The sequence below is a fragment of the Pseudochaenichthys georgianus genome, chromosome 24 (assembly GCF_902827115.2).
Source record: "Pseudochaenichthys georgianus chromosome 24, fPseGeo1.2, whole genome shotgun sequence".
Classification (NCBI taxonomy): Eukaryota; Metazoa; Chordata; class Actinopteri; order Perciformes; family Channichthyidae; genus Pseudochaenichthys; species Pseudochaenichthys georgianus.
The window spans coordinates 20476000-20498096 of record NC_047526.1 but is presented as its reverse complement, the minus strand read 5'-3'; the positions used below and the strand labels follow the sequence as shown (position 1 = coordinate 20498096).

Here is a 22097-nt window from a genome sequence, read left to right as displayed (position 1 = left end):
AAAGGCTCCTCCTGGGCTACTCCACTGATACTCCCCTAACCCTAAACTAACTAAAGAGAGGGCCTGAAGTACAGGGAGGAAACTTGTACAAACATTTAACATACATGTACAATCATTTACACACACTGTACACCAACAAAAAGCCAGGCGTAGGATAAATACATCTCCTACATTTAATAATAATAATAATAATAAAGCTTTATTTATATAGCACTTTTCATACAACACATGTAGCTCAAAGTGCTTTACCAAATGACACATCACAAGTTAAACACAAACAACGAGAAATTCCCCTCAGATTATTTGTTAAGAACTTTAAAGGTCACCTATCATGCTATTTGTAGGCAATAACATAGGTCTCAGATATATACAAATATATAAAAAACATGTCTATGAAGTGTTTTGGTCAAAAAACCAAACAGATCACCCATTCTAGCCATGCCTCATCTCGCTCTATTTCTCTTCCTGTTCCAAAAGTGCTGATTCTGGGTATAAAGCTTCTTTTTTTTCTCCGGAGCTTATGCCGGCTCATGCGGAACCTGCCAGATACTGTCTAAAATGCTGCGGTGATGAAACGCAAGGATTATTAGATCAAGGATTATTAGATCAAGGATTATTTCTGAAACAGTAGGAGCTCAAAAGCTTTCTCTCTTGCGGGTTTACCACAAGGTGAGTTCCTTTTTATATCCTGCTTCTTACACATGCTCTCTCCAGTACAGCTTAGCTCGGAGTGTTAGCGATACTTGCTAATGTAAACAAATACTATTACGTCCAAAACACGTCGGGAATTGTTTCTGATACGGCGACGTTTCTGATAGTGCCTGGGTCCAGATTTGCCATCCGATATGACGTAATTTACATCATATCGGATGGCAAATCTGGAACAGCTCCGTTGTACCCCCGTTTTTAGAGATTTGCGCACGGAGGAAAAGAGAGAGGGTTTTATTTTCTCACACTTTGTGAGTTCCCTGACACACCGGGGACACATATTTATGTATAAAAGACATCAAAAAGTGCATTTTGCATGATAGGACCCAAAAATATAACATGGTATCAGGTTAATAGACCCAAGGAGGTAAAATGTATGATAATTCACAAAATGAACATAACAGAAATAAAAAGAAAAAGATTAAGACCTATAAAATAAATAAAACAATATAAAGGTAGGTAAATAATAAAGACTAAAATAATATTTAAAGGGGTTTGTATTAAAAAGCTAAAAAAGTTGTATTTATGGAAGAAAAGTAAAATTGACAGAATAAAAAGAAAGAAATGTGAAATTATGAAAGAAGCAGACATGTTTTGCTGTATTTAGGGATTGCAATTGTGAGTTTGTGTGAAAGATTAAATTAAGGTGGCTGACCTTGGCAACACCTTTTCCCATCTAATTTCAGCCTAATCTGTGTTTGTGCGAGTGTGTGGATCAGTTCTCCCATGAGACACAGACATAAAGCTACCGGAGGCTAACAGGAGACGACTAAGAGGGTGAGATGAGAGCTGTGATAAAAATATACCCTGACACACACACACACAGACACACACACGCACACGCACACGCACACGCACACGCACACGCACACACACACACACACACACACACACACACACACACACACACACACACACACACACACACACACACACACACACACACACACACACACACACACACCAAAACATCTGACATCAAATCTCAAGGGAACACCTAAAATCCTCTGAACCCCAAATCCCAAGGCAGGAAGCAGACAAGTGTGTGTGTGTGTGTGTGTATATTAGCTCATTAGTGTGCGCACGTGTGTGTGTGTGTGTGTGTGTGTGTGTGTGTGTGTGTGTGTGTGTGTGTGTGTGTGTGTGTGTGTGTGTGTGTGTGTGTGTGTGTGTGTGTGTGTGTGTGTGTGTGTGTGTGTGTGTGTGTGTGTGTGTGTGTGTGTGTGTGTGTGTGTGTGAATGTGACCCAAGCTCCGGTGCAGCAAACAGACAGCTCCACTTAGTAGCAGAGGACAGACACAACAGCACCTTACCTTTACGGCATAATCACAAACAGATGTGAGCTGAACTCTGTACTAAATGTTGGCTGTAGCATTTGATTATTAGCTTATCATGCTAAATGCCACAGTGCAAGTGCATGGTCTTACATATTTCTTTGATGACACACCACACTGCAGGCAGTTATGAGAAAAACTCCTCACTCCAGTCCTCACATCAGTACTATTGTTGCCAGATAAACTGACTTTTACAATATTAGCAAACTCGTATTGGCGGTGGAAACGTTTAGTAAGATGTGCCATTGTAACTGTGTTCAATCATTCAGAAAGATAAACTCAACATAAGAGATAGAGAAGAAGGGCCATCTCTCTACCAACCATAGCAGAAAGCAATGACGCCTTGTTGCAGACATGTTAAATGGATTTTAACGCAGCCATTTTAATATGATATAAGTCAGATCATTTTTGATTTGCATAGCCTCACCCATAACACTGACACTCAGTTCTTTTTTGGCACAAGCTATTCATCCACTGGCTATAATGTAAATTGCATTGTTTATAATCATCCGAGAAAGATTCACATAAAGTAATTTGTCCTATCAGCAGAGCTATAGTTGACTACTTTATTTGTTTGTTCACATCCGTTAGTTAATACGGTCATTTAAAGTTTTGAAACAGAAATAAAAGGACATTACTATGATATGCTTGAATATAAGTTTGTTTGTGATCCATTACCATCTAAAATTGTCAGATCACCCACCCAAACACCTATGAGTCTACCATAAAGGTTGATAAACTATAATTTGCTAATTCACTCATGATTCGGTCCTCCATCGTGAACAAATCTGATTCTGCTATTTTACAAATATTTGCTATTTCAAAGGACATGCAGACTGAGCAGTGGTGAAATGAGTTGTGTGCTCTCTCTCCTTTTAAAAACCCTATCTTAATCCTGCTGCTCTTCTTCTTCTTGTTTTTTAAACAAGGTTATTGAGTTTTGTAATAGCAGTTACGCCATCATGTTAATCTCACAGTGCTATTTTTTGTGACACACACACACGCACACACACTCTCACACGTGTGTAAATACAATTCCTTGTTTCTTGCTGATCCTCGTTATAATAGCGTAACAGCCGTCGTCCAGCTGTTTTTGATATGTATTTACTTTTTTGCTTATTTATTTGACAGCAGCCTTCTGTATCTTAAGAGGTGTGAAGTGTGTGTCTGTGTGTCTGTGTGTTTGTGTTTCAGTAGTTAACTATTTGTTGCCCATTTTGAAAGTGGGCAACATGCCTCCGAATGCCTCCTCAGGTCAGAAACTTTGAAAGTCAGCAAACATGTTGGTGTACTCTTTATTGTCTCACTTTATATGTTTCCTTAATCAAACAATTACTGATAACATATTTAGCCACATGGGATTGTGTTGCCAGGTAGCGGCTAACAGCTTCTTCGTGACAATTTTATCGCAGGTTTTGTAGTTGTCAATGTGTCCATAGACCTTCGGTACCTTTAACCGGGATCATCGTTACCCTTTGACACCCCCTTTCTGCAGACCTTCTTGGCATAAGTCCTCGATCTCCTATAGCGCCATTTTAGTTGATTTAATGCAAGCTATTTTTACTTCCAATATTGCCCAAATGTAAATACTCAACACTCATGTGTTATCAAAGCCTTAAAAACTGTAGCGTTCAGTTTAAGGGCCAATGTCAACATTTGTAAAACTGACATTTCATACCATGATTGGACTTTTTTAGGAGTGACGAAGCCTCAGTCTGTTTTTCTTGCTTTTTTTTTTACTACACTCTTTCTTCTTTATTTAAGGGAAAAACAGAGAGCAGATTCATCAACGAAATGGTGGTCCTTATCCTTCTTTTTCCCCCTGGATGCTAATTAAAGATAATAAACGCTGAAGATCATTTCTCTGCAGCTTCAAACTCACCGTCACCTCTGCTCTTTTGCACCGACACTCACATGGCCAGATGGGATGAGGCACCCTCGCCTAAACACACGTTTGTTGGCCTCAGGCTTTCCCTGAGGCCGCAGGTGTGTGTTAACTAAAATGCTGCATTTTCAGCTAGGAAACACTGAAATACATGTTTAAATAAGCATCGAATGATACAAATAGTGTAAAGGTCTTTTAAATATACACAACGCTACATCTTTCAAACAGATGGGTGAACGCACACACACAGATTAATTTCCTTGTATGTCTTACTTTAAACCCCTCGTTTATCTTCACTCCACGCCTTACACACAGGTGTTTGGAGAGCTTACAGACGAGAGACTGATGCCAGATATGATATCATAACCACTTTCTAGTCATCTCCTTCCCTCTCACACACAATTGTTTCCCACAGAAAACTCCCCTGCACTTCACTTTTGCCTAACACAAAGACTCCTCTAAAACCTTTCTTTTTTCTCCACTCACCAGCTCAGTAAATTGGTAGATATTTATTTAGTTTAGTAGACAGAGAGTCTCATGACTGGCCCTGAGACTTTTATTGAGCAAGAAGATAATACGGCCAGTTCTGTTCTGTGTCCATTAGGGCTAAAATCGCCAGAAGACTGTCTGATGAAATGGTATAAACTGTTGTGGTTATCTTCCCTGGCTGCTGCAGTGGATGAGAGCCAGAGAGAAGGAGAGGGACGACATGCTCACAAAACTACACATTACTACACGGACGCTAAACCGTTCACACAGTCACAAATCTGCCCCTCCTCGGTATTGCCCAGGTCTGTATTTATCCCTAACCATAACAGAGCAGGCAGATAATGGCTGATGGGACTGTCGTAAAAATAACCTGGCACACGTCTGTTTGGATTAACCTCGTCTCCTCACTACTTTCTACTTCTCTCTCCCTCCATCATGTTTTATTGCTCCTTTTTCCTACCCTTGACTTGCTACATATCCATCTATTTATGTATCTAGGTATCAATCTACCTATCTCTCATCTGACTGTCTCAGTCTGTCAATTAAACACACTTTAACTACAACAACATTTCCATGCAAAACACATTCTCTTCTTGCTCTAATACTGATGTAAAGATGTTTTGTATTTCTTTTTGGAAGAGTGTTATCTACAGAAAAAGCAACAGGGGCCGCTTATTTTTCCTCCAAACTATCCTCTTTGTTAGTGCAAGATATAAAATACTGGTCCAAAAATGTTAAGATCTCAAAGGAAAAACTAAGTACAAAGAAAGACTAATGCACTAATGGGGTTTGAAATGCAACCACACACGTATACACAAACAGAGAGTATGAAATGTTGAAGTTGTTTTTAGTAGTCCTAAAACAAGCTCATCTGTTTTCGGTGGAGTTTCCCTGTTAACATTAGTCATTGAATTGATTGAGAACATTATTGGAAGAAATGTCAGATTTTCCTTTTTTAAATGTTTTATTTTTACGTGCAATAACTTATTTCCCCCAGGGCTGTAGAAAAAAGCTTTTAAAGGTGGAGTATGTCATTTTGGAAAAACCAGCTCGAGTGCGCTAGAATTTGAAAATACCTTCCTTACAGAGCCCCTCCTCCCACACACACGAACGCCCACATGACCAATGAGGGCACGAGATACGGTAAGTTTGTGCACAGATGGAAGGCTGACAGGCAGGTAGGCCATCCAGTTAGCCGGGCCGGCTAAAATGATTGGTCGTGCTTTTTACAGCGCCACGGCTTCCACAGATGAATTTTTGTATGGATTTATTGTCAAAGCATTTAATATATTCATTGCTATCGGGATGTTAAGAGCATTCCATGGAATATAACAAAAAGTCTTTCTGAAATAAATTACATACCCCACCTTTAACAAAACATTTTCACAAGGTTGCTCACTTACTAGTCCAACAGCTATGTGTGATTATGAATCCCGCCGCTTTTAAAGGCAAGACCCATCCTGCGTAGCATTCTAGCGCAATAGGATTAGCCAGAAGTCCACTTTTCCAAAACACAGGTCATCTGTTGGATAATGTTCTACGCCTTGACCAATGGGCTAACCATAACCACTAGTCGATGAATCATCAAGCTACACAAGGCGGATATAGCCAAGAAGAGCAGCTGGATTCATAATCACGCAGCAGATACATATAGCAACATTAGCATTGATTAGCATGTGATTACTGGCCATATGTGAGTCTAATTGCCATCTCTTTTAGTTCTGTTTTGGTCGCTAACAACTCCTGAGGAAAATATAGCTATGTAGCTGCTAAATGATGCACCATGTTCACCAGCTAGTTGCTAACTTTGCCTGTTTGCTAGTTGGAAAGGAAAGTAGCGACACCAAAGTATAGTGAACCGAATCAGAATAGTAAAAGGCTTGAAAACAGACTTTTTTTATTTCAGGAGCAATCCCAAATCAGGATTATTCCCAAAATGTATGTTTAATTGGCAAAAATCTAACTTGAAGACCCAACGCTGGACTGAATTGTAAGGATGAACATTACAGTACCACATTTCAAACTTTCATTTCCTGCAGGATGCCCCTTTGAATGAGTCATGTTCAATACAACCGGAAACAATTGTGTTGAAAACCAACAACAAGACAGTTGATGACTTAAAGTAAACTCTCTGAACTCCAAAGTGGGACATCGTGAGCCTGTAAAATGCTGATCCCCATGTCTGATGAGAATAGGAGACCAATATGTTATATCCCTGTGGAGGATGGGGATACAATATATCTGACACAGCTTTATTGGCTTACTCTTTAATGACTTCCTGCGAAGAGTGAGGCTGAATGAGATGGAGGGAGTCTAACATGCTGAGAACCTTCCTTCCTTTTACTCATTCTTTTTTAGTTTTTTAGACTTTCTTTAAACTATTTATGTTCTTTACCTTGTTACCCTCATCTCTGTTCATCACCGATTGGCTGATTCCCAATCGCCTCTCTCTGACTTTTATCGTCATTTGGAAAGACTGTAAAGTAAATGCTTCTTCAACATGATAAGTATATGACCTTGTCCATGTTTTCCTTGGTTTACCCCGCTCTTTCTTTCTGGATGACTAAGATGGGGTTACTAATGAGCACATGTTCTGATGATGAAGCTTTTTTCCAAGAATCTTTTCTCCCAAACGCCCGTGGCCTTTGGATGACTCCCCAAGGAGACCATTAATTTAGATATCAGTATGTGTGTGTGTGTGCGTGTGTGTGTGTGTGTGTGTGTGTGTGTGTGTGTGTGTGTGCGTGTGTGTGTGTTGCTTGCATATGAGTGGGAGATTTTGTTGCTTTGTTTTATCACACACAGACACAAGTATGAGCAAAAACAGACCAATTCGAAAATGTGTGCAAACATGCATCAACCTTGCACACCGTACGATTGTAACTCCCAATCTTTGAGCCGCGAAAACACAACACCCCCTTATCACATATCCCTCCTTCCTATCATCCTTCTACACCTTCACCCCGATTTGCTCCCCAAACGCCACCCCAAAACATCCTTCTATGTCAACACCTCCCACCCCCCATTCCACCCACATTCGGACCTTTACCAGTACAAACTTATAAAGACAGAGATAGTCTTGGCACCCAGCCTATCCTCCTAACATGCCTTGTACATTAACACACACAGTGACTATGATGCATTTCACTACTGATTGCTAACACACACACACTTTATCTCAAAAGGCAACCAGGTGTGTAATTGAGCCTCCCGAAGCCAACACATTTGTGGCTTTTCTCTGCGATTGTTAGGTGCCCTTCGGACGCACTCCTCCACGCTCTTACAGCAGTTTGTTTTTGCATTGCGCTGATTTCTAGTGAGAGGAAGAATCCACTCCACAAGGCTTACAGCAACTCCTTCTCTATCCAAACAATGGCTGGATGTCCGTCTGAGGTGCTGAAAAAAGGGCCAGCGGGCCCCAGTTCTGCAGCAGAGATGTATCGTTTGTTCATTTGTGTCAGTGAGGAGCCACACAAAAGAGTATTGCCGGGAGAATTTTCCATCTGATTTTGAAATGACTGGTTGTTTGCAGCTTAATACAAATGTTCACTGATAAAGAAAAAAAATCGGCATTTACTTTGGAAGATTTCCTCCTCATGATTATAATGATGATACATCCTTCCTTCACTGCTCTTTTTGAAGTTAATGCCTTTTTATGTGTTTTTCTGCCCTTTGGGCTCAGCTGTTATATCTGTAATCAGACAATATCATTTCCTTTTAAAATCAACACTTGAAATGAAACAGGCGCCAATGCAAATGACAATATAGTACAAAATATGGTGTTTTATTTTCATCCCTTCTAAGAAAGTACTTTTTAACTTTTTACCAAATGGACCAAAACACTGACAAATAGTAAGATCTTGTGTAGATAATAATGACAATAAATAAATAAAGTGTGAATGATACCCTCTTAACTGAAAATAAGTACCTTTTCAATTGAAATACAACACAACAAAATATTGAGTCAATGCTGATAGAGTACTTCATTGGATGGGATGCAGAAATATTTTGTTGATGAAAATCCAAACTCTTTTCTAGCTTCGTTTTTTGTTTTGAAGTTGGTGAAGATCCATGTTTAGTTTTTTTCTTTTATAATGGGATTTTTTTGTATAATTCACGATTTCTACTTAATCTGTAAATGATGACGCTCTGTCGAGTGAAATAAATGCATCACCCACATTTTCATTATGCAAGTTTAAGGGCAAGACAGGCAGAAATGCAATAAAACAATTTAAAACTCAATTAAAAAATGTATCAGCAAAACAACAGAAATAAATCAATCTGAAAGAGACTTCGATTTAATCGTGACCCAGTTCCTCAGCATTACATCTGCACAGAGCAGGTGCTTTCTCTGCAGACTGGAGTTGCACCAGATAATGCTCATGGCAGTGTCATCATTTTCCAAACATGGCTTAGCAGGGAACTCCATAACATTTATGCAGGTGCTGTTAATGTTAGCCCAGTAAAGCCGCATGATGAGCGTTGGAGTGATTGTCTCTCTGTCTGAGCTCAGACTCACCTCTGGAGCTGTGATGTAAGAGGATTTCACTTCTTTATAGAGCTCCTTTTCAACCTTTTTTATTTTATTTACTTGATTGGCTCTGGTGCATAAGTTAGATTCCTCAACTTTGGTGCTAAGTAAGTTAGTCTGCTGGCACATTGGGGCTTTTGGGGGTTCTTAAGATTATCTAACTTAGTTAGATAGTGTGTCTGAGAAAAGGTCAACAACAGTCATTCAATTCAACATTACACTCTGGGTATTTTTATCTGAAGAGAACGTATATTATGGGAATGCCATTTCTTTAGGGTTAGTTTACGCACAAGATACTGATTAACCTTTCTTTTCCATTAAAAACCAAAATAAATAATAAACAACTTGTCCTATTCGACAAAGAAGTCCAATGTTAAAAACTTTAGATGTACTTGATCAGACTTTAGAAAGGTCAACTGACTGAGTGGGTTAACATTCCTGTTTCGATATATAAGTCACACAAAAATAAACACCAAACATAACTTTCTGAATCTGGGATTTTAGGATGTTGCATGCATTAACAAGCCTGCATGCATGTCTGTGTAGGCAAATCTGTTTTTTTGAGCATGTATGCACACGAGGCCAGTGTGTTGGCTGTGCCCCTGACTCGGGCTGTCTGGTCCCAGTGAGAATAGGAGCTGATATAAACAGGCTTGGTCGTTCCCACGTCTCTGTTTACACTGGAAGACCCCAGAGCAGCACTACCCGAGCACTGGATTCCCTCCACACGGCCAACTAACACACTATCTATCTCTGTCTCCTACAGAACACTCACTCGTACATGCACACATGTAGTACGTATAGGCAGGAAGATATGTGCAGAAATGCAGCCATTCATATATAAGGTGGGTAGTCGCTGTCTCATCTTTTTAAACTTACTGTTGTTGTCCTAGGGCATTTCTCTCATGCCTTTAATTTGTCACAAGATCCCCATTTCATTTTCCATTTCCACTACCTTTGAAAAACAGACTGGTAAATATTAAGCAGTGTGACACAGAGTTCCCACAAAGCCATCAAACCAGTACTGAACTCAGTTTTACAACTCGACCGCATAGACTCTCAAAAGCTTTGAATTAGCTCTCTAAGCCCTTTTGAGATGGGCCTGTGATGTGCCCGCAACATAAACAGAACACCGGGGTCTTGACAAACACACCCAGTTTACCGGCAACAGTGAGGTCACCCCTCAAGAACATCTTTGCAAATACGCATCCGCCTGCATGTTTTAAAAACAAATAGCATTTCGTGTTTTTCGTAAGTTGTAGACACATAATGACTTTGTTTTTAGTATATTTCTAAAAGTTCCCCTTTTTCTTTTGGTTTGTCTGGATACAAATTGCATGACCTTTTCAGCTTTTTGTCATAAGAATTCCAAACTGTGCAGATCATCCATACGCTCAGAAGGAAACACTCGTCTTGGGACCTGGGGATGTATGGATATGGTTGATAATATTGTTCCACTCAAAAGCAAATATTTTACGCAACATTTATTATTTTTTAAATAATCATGTTTTGACTAGGGGTTGAAAACTTTGAAGTAAGCAAATGGCTGATGAAGAATGGATACACACACATATAGGAACACAATTCAAATATATTCCCTAGAAGTATAACAATGTTATTTATCTCTCTCTCTCTCTCACACACACACACACACACACACACACACACACACACACACACACACACACACACACACACACACACACACACACACACACACACACACACACACACACACACACACACACACACACACACACACACACACACACACACACACACACACACACACACACACAGAGACAAAGTAATCACAGTGATGGACCATCTATTTATTCTTAGAAATATCAGCATCTCTTAAACCTTAAGTGCTCACATCTGTGTGTTTACATGCTGCATCGTATGACCTAATGAGAATAAGAGCATTGTTCCCCTGGGAAGAGACTGCCCCAGTGCTGTGTAGCCCAACAAACTGTAAACACACTCCTGTGTCCTGCGTCAGCCGCTTCACAACACACACACACACACACACACACACACACACACACACACACACACACACACACACACACACACACACACACACACACACACACACACACACACACACACACACACACACACACACACACACACACACACACACACACACACACACACACACACACACACACACACACACACACAATCAATGCTGTGACTGTGGTCTGACTTTCCTAACCTGCTCTAAATCTAAACCTTTATAGTAAACAACTTGGGACATCTGAACAAGGCTCTTGTGCAAAATGGATGTGAGTTACAAGGCTATATATCACCAGGATAAGCCCTGGGGGAAAGAAAGACAATTTGGTAACCAGGGAGGACGAACAATAATAACAAGGCTGAATCATAAAGAAGTTATTTTCTGTTGTGTTTGGGCGCAGGCCAGAAGGGAGAAGAGTTTGCGGTGGTCTGAGCAGAAGAGAGGGTTACAGGACACAATGAGAAAATGTGTGTAAGCAAGCAATAAGTAATTGACAAGCACACATATGTACATATGGATGTGTACATTATACACACTCAGTTACAAAGAGTATATGTCCTACTCATTAGTATGTATTTGTTGTGGAAAGTTAGAGAGCAAGTCAAAAGAGCTCAAGAATAAGTCTAATCCACACAAAAGCCTGATGGTCACAGTCACTGCAGGATGTGACACAGACACCTCAGGACTCCATCCATTCACTAAATTCATTCATGAGCCACGGGAGCGGCTGTGAACTCTCTCATTGATAACACAAACATTCCAAACCGCGTCCAAACTTTACTCCTTCTCCCCTTTTGTAGCCTGTCCAGAATTCCCTAAGCAGTATTTACTGACCAGATGTGCTCATTTTCCTCTGAAGTTTTTTTACCCTCATAGCTTAAATGTCAATAAACCATAAACACTGGAAAAATTACACATTGTTATCTGGAAATGGTGTTAACATAAGCCTACTAAGTGTAATATTGGCAAACGTAGATTATCCCAAACAAACTTGTCGAACAGAATTTGGCTACAGAAATCAACCCTAATGGTCCACATGGTGGCGCAAGTTACCAACTTTAAACCAACGTATGGTTTAAACACCAAACTGTTTGGTGATGATCAAGAAGAATACAGTCTTTATATTTGTTTACCAAATGCCTTATGATGAATTCCTGCAAAACAAGAATAGTTTTTACTGTTTGTAGTTTTACTTTTGAAAACACAAAATATATTTTTTTGTCCTGCAAATCGTTATCATAAAAAGTTACTATACATTAGTAGCCTACTGTATGTTATCATGGCTACATTTTTAAAGTTCAAATGTTATCATGGCTACATTTTTAAAGTTCAAACCGGAAGTTGTAGTTATTTTGAAGTTCCGTGCGTCACAAGGTTTTATTCTGAAAGCCCAAACAGGAAGCTAGCTGGCTCGCTGTTATTGTCTCGCGGAGGAAGGGGTCTGTCCACAAATTTCACCGTTGGCTGGACTGTTTATGTTTCGGGCTTACATCACTGAGCTAGCTGAAGAGGTAGCTAAAGAACTAAAGCATACATTTGAGAAACACACATTAACACCAACCACTGGAAACAGTGCAACGACCTCGTCATCGTTAGATAGTTAGCTTGTTAGCTAGCTTAGCTGCCAACTTTTCATTCATTACTGCCTGAGCACTTTCTTTGTTGCAGCTAACGGGTAGCCTCATCACAACAGATCTGGGCAGTAGTGAGGTGGATCTACTGTTTGTTCCTGATCGTTAATCTCAGTAAACTTCATAAAACATGTTAGTTGATGTCGAAATGTTAAATTAGTCTGCGATTAAAAGTTGACAGCCGGTTTGTAAGGCTTGCAAGATTAGCTAGCTTAGCATCAGTGTCCTAAACAAGCTTATCAGTTGCGTTACTATGCAATACAACAGAGGGGTGAGCGATGCATCAGCTGTAACGCCACTAAAGCTTCTGTTTTAGGCACAACTTTGTCCAGCTATATCGCGCGTAAACACATTAACGTGATGTATAAATCATGTATTTAATCTCTAATATATAATGTGTATGTATCTTACTGGATAGCGTGGATTTAGTAGGAAGAGCAAGTTGCTAACGCGTCAGGCTGTATAACTAGCGGGAAAGCTAACTGCATACATGGCCAACATAGCGTAGAAGTTCATACAAAATAAATATAATTTCCCAAAATGTATAAATGATTCCTCATGTCTTTCAGATGCCTGTGTGATTACTAGTCCCATTCACTCTCCTACATATCAAGTACAAGGGAACCACATAACTGGAGAATCAGATGAATTGGCGCTGCAACTAAGGTGACAAGTTAGTGTATTAATTTTTAACGTTTTCATTCAGATGTTATTTACACATATCTCTATCTTATATCGAACATACATGTGTGCGAGTTGATTTTAACTGTATTGGTCATGTTATAAAATGTGCTAATGTGACAGTGAAATGTGAATAATAATGTAAAACTATGAAAACAAAGGCATTTTGGAAAGTAATAAGGATATAGGACATTACAAAACTTAGTATCTTTGCATGTTTATGACACTAGTTTTATCACCAAACAAGGTTTTTGTCAAACTGTCATTATAACATTTGTCTCTCAAAATATTAATAACTCCTTTTTTCCCCTTCCAGCTCTTCTCATCTCCTTGGCCCCTGAGTGACATGGTGGTGGAGGAGTAGGTGATAAATGTGTGAGGAGAAAGCCCCTGTGGTCCTCTTGCTGCATCGCACACTTCCTCATGGATTCCAGCAATGATGAGGCACTCGATATCATTATCACCAATGTGGTGGCCACATTCAGGGTCAGGTGCCACCTCAACCTGCGCACCATCGCCTTAGAGGGGAACAATGTCATCTATAAGCCGGATTGTGGGGTAAGGAAGTGGATGAATGCAAATAAATTCTTATTAAGAGATTCAAATAATAGCTTGATTTTCTTTTGATTATGTACAGTGCATTTATCATGATTCATGTTGGCTGCATTCAAATGTTAACACTTTCTTTTTTAGAAAGTCCTGATGAAGCTTCGTAAACCCAAGATAACAGCCTCAATCTGGTCTTCAGGGAAAATCATCTGCACAGGAGCCACAAGGTAGACACTCTACACCAGGGGTGTCATACTCAATTTCATCGCGGGCCACATTCGCATAAAGGTTGCACTCAAAGGGCCGGTTATAACTATATAAATATATAATATATATATATATATAAAATAATGTATTATGTTACATTATTGCCTCTGAATTGGATTATTATCGGATAGGATAATAACTTAGTAATTAACTACGTCCGAAAGCAGAAGTCCAGGGCAAATAATTGCAAGTCTCTTCAGTGCGCATGTCACACAACGAGATGCATTGTGGGACATGTAGTTTATGGGCAACCTGCTTCTGTAAAGTGGAATGTAACCATATAATAAACGTATTATATTCTTTGCAAGCTCTTGCGGGGCCACATAAAATGAAGTCGCAGGCCGGATTTGGCCCCCGGGCCTTGAGTTTGAGACCCCTGCTCTACACATAAAACACAAACCATGAACTCCTTTGAAGTCTGCGAATAAAATCTGCAACTGCTCATAACAAATCGGGTTGTTGTTGTTGTTGTTGTTGTTGTTGCCAGAGCACTATTAATAGCCTCATCAGGGCTCGACATTAAGGACTGCCCGATGGCCCGGGGCCATCTAGTATTTAGCTCGGGCAATGAAGCCTCACCTGCTGGTTGCCCGATCGGGCAATCTATTATGCCAGTATCATGCAGCTCGCGGATCCAGTAATGAGTGACCCAACAGTAAAACTAAACATATCTAACTAGTTTAGGTAGTTTGAGAGGTAATTAAAATAGCTACGTGTGATATTCTAACCTGAAGTGTGTGTTTTGTCCGCTCACCGCTGCATGTGATCATGCAGAGCTGCGTGTCGACTCGTCAGCAGCAGCTGATCTCTCTCCCGTCAGATTAGACTTCACTCACGTTTATGTCCATATCGATCAGATCCAGCTAGTTCTAGCTAATGATATGACTACCTGCTTATTAAAAGACACCTAAACAATAAGTGTCGCTATGCAACCGGGTGAGGCCACAAAGTATAGCGCAGCATTATGCATTTGTTTACATGCCCACCGGAACCCCGAGGCATTACCAATAGATCAACGCACAATCAACCCATACAGGACATCTCTTTCTCCACATTAAGTGTTAGACATTAGAATTGACTATTCTTGTCTGTCACATACTCTTCTTGTCTGTCACATAAGTGGCGCAACTGAGGGAAATTATTTTGACCGAAGAGATTTAGATTTGCCGGCTAACGGGAACTCTGACATCGCCATTTTGTGTGCTTCGCGGATGCGCTCGGCTCCTCTCGACTGCTGCTCGGGTCTGCTCGGTCAGCTTCCGGATGAGGAGACATTCGTTCGACCAACTTACAGTAGATAATATTACAAACATTTTTAACAGGGGCCATAATAGTGTAAATAATGTTTGTTTTGGCAGTTATAACTGAATGTAATGTTTTCTACTTTTTTACATCTGGGAAGGCATTTGCCTTCATCAGATAGAAAGTGTCTTCTTGACCAACAACTTAAGTATTTCTTATAGCTATGCAGGGCATGCAAGCGAGAAAACACAAACAAACAAGTGAAATGAAGAATACAATTGAAATTGTACAATATAATATTGTGGTGGTTCATCTTATAATTCAGTCTAGAACAGTGGTCACCAACCTTTTTAAGCCCAAGATCACCGACCTCGGCCTAGGTGAAAGGCGAGATCTACCTATTGCAGAATTGAGTGAAAAAGACGGCCCAGACAGTGCTTCCAATTTGAGGTCTTTTATATAGGCTAATTGCATCTGAATTACTGTTACAATGAATAGATCAACGCACAATCAACCCATACAGGACATCTCTTTCTCCACATTAAGTGTTAGACATTAGAATTGACTATTCTTGTCTGTCACATACTCTTCTTGTCTGTCACATAAGTGGCGCAACTGAGGGAAATTATTTTGACCGAAGAGATTTAGATTTGCCGGCTAACGGGAACTCTGACATCGCCATTTTGTGTGCTTCGCGGATGCGCTCGGCTCCTCTCGACTGCTGCTCGGGTCTGCTCGGTCAGCTTCCGGATGAGGAGACATTCGTTCGACCAACTTACAGTAGATAATATTACAAACATTTTTAACAGGGGCCATAATAGTGTAAATAATGTTTGTTTTGGCAGTTATAACTGAATGTAATGTTTTCTACTTTTTTACATCTGGGAAGGCATTTGCCTTCATCAGATAGAAAGTGTCTTCTTGACCAACAACTTAAGTATTTCTTATAGCTATGCAGGGCATGCAAGCGAGAAAACACAAACAAACAAGTGAAATGAAGAATACAATTGAAATTGTACAATATAATATTGTGGTGGTTCATCTTATAATTCAGTCTAGAACAGTGGTCACCAACCTTTTTAAGCCCAAGATCACCGACCTCGGCCTAGGTGAAAGGCGAGATCTACCTATTGCAGAATTGAGTGAAAAAGACGGCCCAGACAGTGCTTCCAATTTGAGGTCTTTTATATAGGCTAATTGCATCTGAATTACTGTTACAATGAATAGATCAACGCACAATCAACCCATACAGGACATCTCTTTCTCCACATTAAGTGTTAGACATTAGAATTGACTATTCTTGTCTGTCACATACTCTTCTTGTCTGTCACATAAGTGGCGCAACTGAGGGAAATTATTTTGACCGAAGAGATTTAGATTTGCCGGCTAACGGGAACTCTGACATCGCCATTTTGTGTGCTTCGCGGATGCGCTCGGCTCCTCTCGACTGCTGCTCGGGTCTGCTCGGTCAGCTTCCGGATGAGGAGACATTCGTTCGACCAACTTACAGTAGATAATATTACAAACATTTTTAACAGGGGCCATAATAGTGTAAATAATGTTTGTTTTGGCAGTTATAACTGAATGTAATGTTTTCTACTTTTTTACATCTGGGAAGGCATTTGCCTTCATCAGATAGAAAGTGTCTTCTTGACCAACAACTTAAGTATTTCTTATAGCTATGCAGGGCATGCAAGCGAGAAAACACAAACAAACAAGTGAAATGAAGAATACAATTGAAATTGTACAATATAATATTGTGGTGGTTCATCTTATAATTCAGTCTAGAACAGTGGTCACCAACCTTTTTAAGCCCAAGATCACCGACCTCGGCCTAGGTGAAAGGCGAGATCTACCTATTGCAGAATTGAGTGAAAAAGACGGCCCAGACAGTGCTTCCAATTTGAGGTCTTTTATATAGGCTAATTGCATCTGAATTACTGTTACAATGAAGGCTCTATAATCTGCTCACGGCATATAGGCAGGGGTAAAGTGCTATTTTTTATGAGTGGGGGGCAGACCTCACCTCCTCTAGGGGGGTCCAGCGGGATGCTCCCCCGGGAAGATTTTTTTTTAAATATTGAAGTTGAAAGCATCAATCTGGTGCACTTTGAGAGCAACAAGAAGAGATCTATGGATACATCTCTCAACACCCAGATGAAACACAACTGTAAACAGATTTTCTTTTTCTTTTTGGATATTTTACAAATCACTCCCCTTTCAAACTGTATTCTTGTTTTACTGCCATATAGTATTTCATACCTGTTTTTCATTTATTCTCTTATTGTTTGTATAACTATAATGATCATATGAAGGTGTGCCGCGGAAATAATCTTTTGAATAATTTGTGACAAAACCGTTCTAAACACTCAGTCCTTTAGCTCACCTGAGCCCCTCAGTCTGACAGGGGAGGACTCTCCTCCAGCTTGTTGTGGAACAAACAGCTCCTTATGTCCGTTAATGCAGCTAGCTCACCAGATGCTAACATCACGGTCCCCGCTAACATCACGGTCCCCGCTAGCACCGGTCCCTCTCTCCCTCTCCCTCTATCACACTAAATGCGCTATTGCCACACACACACAGAGCCGAGCTTGAATGACACAAGCACACGTGTATTTCCATGCAACTCTCTGATTGGTCTGGTGTCTTGCCTCTGTTGCATTCACTGAACACGGGAAATTACAGTCCTGCCGTCCCCTCTTGTGTCATGATGAGGTTCACGTAAAGCACGGTTAATGTATTATATTATTGAGGTGTCTCAAATATACGTCAATCAAGTGGCACCTGCTAACGGGGTGGTGGATGATAGGTTTACATCTAAAAACGTATTTTTCAAACATTATTATTTTTCTTTCTTTTGTTACTTTTTTGTTTTACGGTCCGCGATCTACCCGCACCACACGCGATCGACTGGTTGGCGACCACTGGTCTAGAGAATGCACCAGACAGCATCTAAGAACTGCAAACATCTACATTTTCTAGGGGGAGGCCCCCCAAACCCTTCGTGCGTCATTTCGTCCACGCACATTTTTCAGGGCAATCTCTATTGGGCTCAGGGCCATCTGTAAATTAGCTTAGATGGCCTACAGGGCCATCTCCCAAAATCCTTAATGTCATGCACTGCTCTTTTAACTATCTCTGGTGAGAAACATGTGGGCTTCTGATTTATTGCCTCCCTTACTCTTTGTTTGCCAATTTCCATGTAACATCTCTTCTGTGTTTTGCAGTGAGGATGACGCAAAGCTGGGCGCTCGCAGGTTAGCCCGTGTTCTGCAGAAACTGGGCTTCAGGGTGAGCATAACCTTTGTATCATAACAAAAAGCACTTTATTATGTTTGAAAAACAGGCATAACTATGAATGTCAATCCGAATGTGAAGCGTATTGTAACATGCTTGCATTTTAGACTGTCGAGTTAAGGTTCAAGCCTCTGTTATGAGAAAAACATGTGATTTCTCAGGGGATTTTTCTTTTCTTTATACAATCCTAGACTTATTGACTCCGCAAGAGTCAATATGTTTCAAGAAGGCTCTGCTGTTAATGCAGTTCTTTAGTCAAACAAACATACTGACTGAGTTTAAATGATTACATTTCTTGTGAATTCTCATTTGGTTTAGACAGGTCACCTCTCACCAGATCAGATTACTTGCCGGTTATCGGTGGATTACATTTGCATATATTTCTGGAATAACTGGAGTGTGTGTGGGGGCTGATTTATAGGAATTATTGCCAACACTAAGGCCATGAGACCAACATTAAAAGACAAGAGTTCTTCTTTACTGTGGACGCATGTACGAGTAAATACATTCATATGAGTAACTGCATGTGTATGTTTTTCTACACAGGTGAGGTTTTCAGCCTTCAAAGTGGTGAATGTTCTGGCAGTGTGCTCCATGCCCTTTTCAATCGCCCTTATAGACTTTACAATGAACAACCGACCCATTGCCAGGTAATACAGTTCTATGCATTACAACCAATATCACCACACTGATTACAATCATAACTGTTATCCAGATTTGTCTTAGCAGTGCTATAAATATATATAACATAGTACAGTGGTTTCTCCTGTCAGTCCAGAATCTCCAAGATTAGTGTCATTATTATATGGTTTGTCAGTTATTTTTAATGAAATGTAATTACATTTATTTCATTTTTGTTGCCCGAGGCACCTCAGTACATGTATTTTGGAGTAAATAGCCCTGTTTAAAAGTTTTTTTTTACCATAGTGTTTAATTATTTGGAAAGGCAGGATGACCTCTAGTGGTGTGAGCACTGTTCAGCATTTCAGTATTCATTTGGCACCAGCATCAGAGAAAAGATGAGTATGTGCTTCTGATTCACAAAGCTGTATATACTTGGATAGGTACACAGATTTAGATTGTAAAATAAGAACATGGTGTATTCTTCTATTTTTTTGAATTAGTTTTGGCCCAAATATTAAATGAATTAACCTTCTGTGTCCCTGTAATGCTGCATGCTAGGGGAGAATACTGTATTTTGGATGAATAACCTCAATTATGATTTTGTTTTTTCAGTTATTGTCCAAAAAATAGTTATTGAAGGTCATGGTTGATTCATCAAGATTTTTGAGATGACTTACCTTGTGCTTGTTTGTCAGTTATGAACCGGAGCTCCATCCTGCTGCCACCTACAGGATCAAACATATTAAAGCTACCGTCCAGGTGTTCTCGACTGGCAGCATCACAGTTACAGGTACCTCTCGCTACATGCACATATGTGTGTGACAGTTGACCGCTACCATACTGTGTTCATTTCCTTATCTACAGTATTCAAATAAACTCACTGTAGTTTATTTTTCCTGCTATACTGCTGGCAACATGTCAACTAATTAGCTTCAGTGAGATGCTATCTTTTTTTTAATATCAGGTTTAAAACTATGTCTATCTTTATTCTTCTATTCTCATTACTTTAACGGTCTTAGTAACTGATAATTATACTAGTAATAATGATTAAATAGTAAAAGTGCAATGCTGTACACTGTTACATTTCTTATAGGGTACTGTGCCCTGAGTCTCATCCTCAGCTAGGAGGCGCTTTTATAGTCTGTCACAACCAGAAAAGCAATTTTTACTCTGGGTGAAATAGTTTAGGACGTTTTTGTGTTAAACTTAACTCAAACAATGGTGCTAATGGTATATGTGACTTCAATTTCTTCAGAGTTTTTGGCTTCTTTCTGTCTTTTAATTGTACTAAAACCTTATTGTTCTGTTCTCATCCTACCCCCACTCCATCCCATTGTCCAGGACCAAATGTGCAGACTGTGGCCACAGCTGTTGAGCAGGTGTACCCACTACTGTTCGAGTGTAGGAAACCCCTCCGCAAATAGAAGAAACATGTCAAGGACTGAGGGAATGAAGGAAAGAGAAGACACGTCTGATTTGTCAGTGAGGAAGCACCTTATCCTTGGGTTTTATTTGCTTGGATTTACCGCTACCTGTCCACAAACTTCTAACACAACAGACTGGATGTCACCTGGATTTGAACTTTTAACAACTTCCCTCTCACAAGTGTCTCTGTTGTTGTGGATTCTGTGGCTATTGTGATTTTAACCCGCCTAGACTTACACGTTTCTCTTTCAAACGTCACCTTCTTCAGTGGAAACTGCTCTTCCAGACCTGCCTGACATTGAAGTTATTCACTCATGTTCCTCATTTGCTCTGGGTGGACACAGAAAGACCCGTTTTTAATAGTCTAACCATTTTAACGCTGAACTGTTGTGACCATTGCATCGGGTCAGTAGGTCTACACTGAGAAGCCTCACCTTCAACTCTACATACAAGATGTCGTTTTTCTAAAATAATCTCCGTCCATGGCGTGTTAACACAAACACAAGGCCTCCTCTGTATTATCCATATTTCTGCCCAATCAGAAAAACATGGAGTCTGGACTGAGGCTGCAGTTCTTTATGCAGATGCACAGAAAGCATTAATCTCAATTAACTTGTTGCTTTTAATCTGTTTATTACTTGGTTTGGTTGTCAGTTTACTATAAATCTGTTATTCATTCTTAACTGGTACTGGATCAGAATTCACAGAAGTTGTGATTTCATTTTTTAATCATAGATTTAAACAAGGCAAATATACAAAACAACAAATATACAAAACAACAACATACAAAGGGTATGTTTTCATTCTTAATGTGTCCGTCACCATAGACCCCCAACTCATTTTTATTAAACAGAACTTCTGGTTAGTCCCAGGTCATTGTTGCTGACACAAGGGAAGGAATAGTTATGAAACACCGTCCATAGTTAGTCTTTGAAATTGCTTGAGAGGCACAGACTAGAGTAACAGAAACTCTTTAAAAAAAATGGTGTCATTTTTAAGTAAATAACTCATCTCAGCAGCAGCCGTTCCATTTCACAGTGTTCAAAGAGGCAATGACAACGATGTTAGCTAGTCCCAGAAAAATCAAATCCTACACATTATCATTCTCCTGAACAACAGAAAGTGTTTTTAATTGGGACAACCTAATGTCAGGCAACAGATGTATGTATATAATAGAGGCATCTGATGAAAACATGTTGATATAGCCGTTGACATGTCGTCTTAAGTATGTGCGATGGACTTTTTGAACTAGTGTCGACTGAAAGTTTGTGACACTTGTTCAGAATTTTGTATTTTGTATAAAAATAAAGGATCAACAATTAAAACTACACTTCACTTCGTATCATTTACTCTCTTTGTGTACATGCGTGGCGTGATTACAGCTGGAGTGAAGCAATGAATAACTCATGGT

At 39.9% G+C, this 22097-nt stretch overlaps 1 protein-coding gene across 2 annotated transcripts; it reads left to right on the top strand.

Moving 5' to 3' along the window:
- The first annotated feature begins 12375 nt into the window (after positions 1 to 12375).
- tbpl1 (TBP-like 1) lies at positions 12376 to 22021 on the top strand. 2 transcript variants are annotated; one of them, XM_034076287.2, is made up of 8 exons: positions 12376 to 12481; positions 13171 to 13267; positions 13599 to 13840; positions 13976 to 14058; positions 18568 to 18631; positions 19184 to 19287; positions 19957 to 20051; positions 20603 to 22021. In XM_034076287.2, exons 3-8 carry the CDS (start codon positions 13706 to 13708, stop codon positions 20683 to 20685), a joined length of 564 nt encoding a protein of 187 aa, XP_033932178.1. In that variant the 5' UTR covers positions 12376 to 12481; positions 13171 to 13267; positions 13599 to 13705; the 3' UTR covers positions 20686 to 22021. The 2 variants fall into 2 exon arrangements, with proteins under 2 accessions (XP_033932178.1, XP_033932179.1); XM_034076288.2 differs by having other exon boundaries at positions 13171 to 13274.
- Positions 22022 to 22097: the final 76 nt, after the last annotated feature.

What these genes read in the sequence shown, in the direction of transcription:
- tbpl1 (XM_034076287.2), top strand. Translation starts at nt 13,706, where the DNA reads ATGGATTCCAGCAATGATGAGGCACTCGATATCATTATCACCAATGTG. An exon ending in TCTATAAGCCGGATTGTGGG is followed by an intron (nt 13,841 to 13,975) that starts GTAAGGAAGTGG and finishes TTTCTTTTTTAG; the next exon opens with AAAGTCCTGATGAAGCTTCG. An exon ending in ATCTGCACAGGAGCCACAAG is followed by an intron (nt 14,059 to 18,567) that starts GTAGACACTCTA and finishes TGTGTTTTGCAG; the next exon opens with TGAGGATGACGCAAAGCTGG.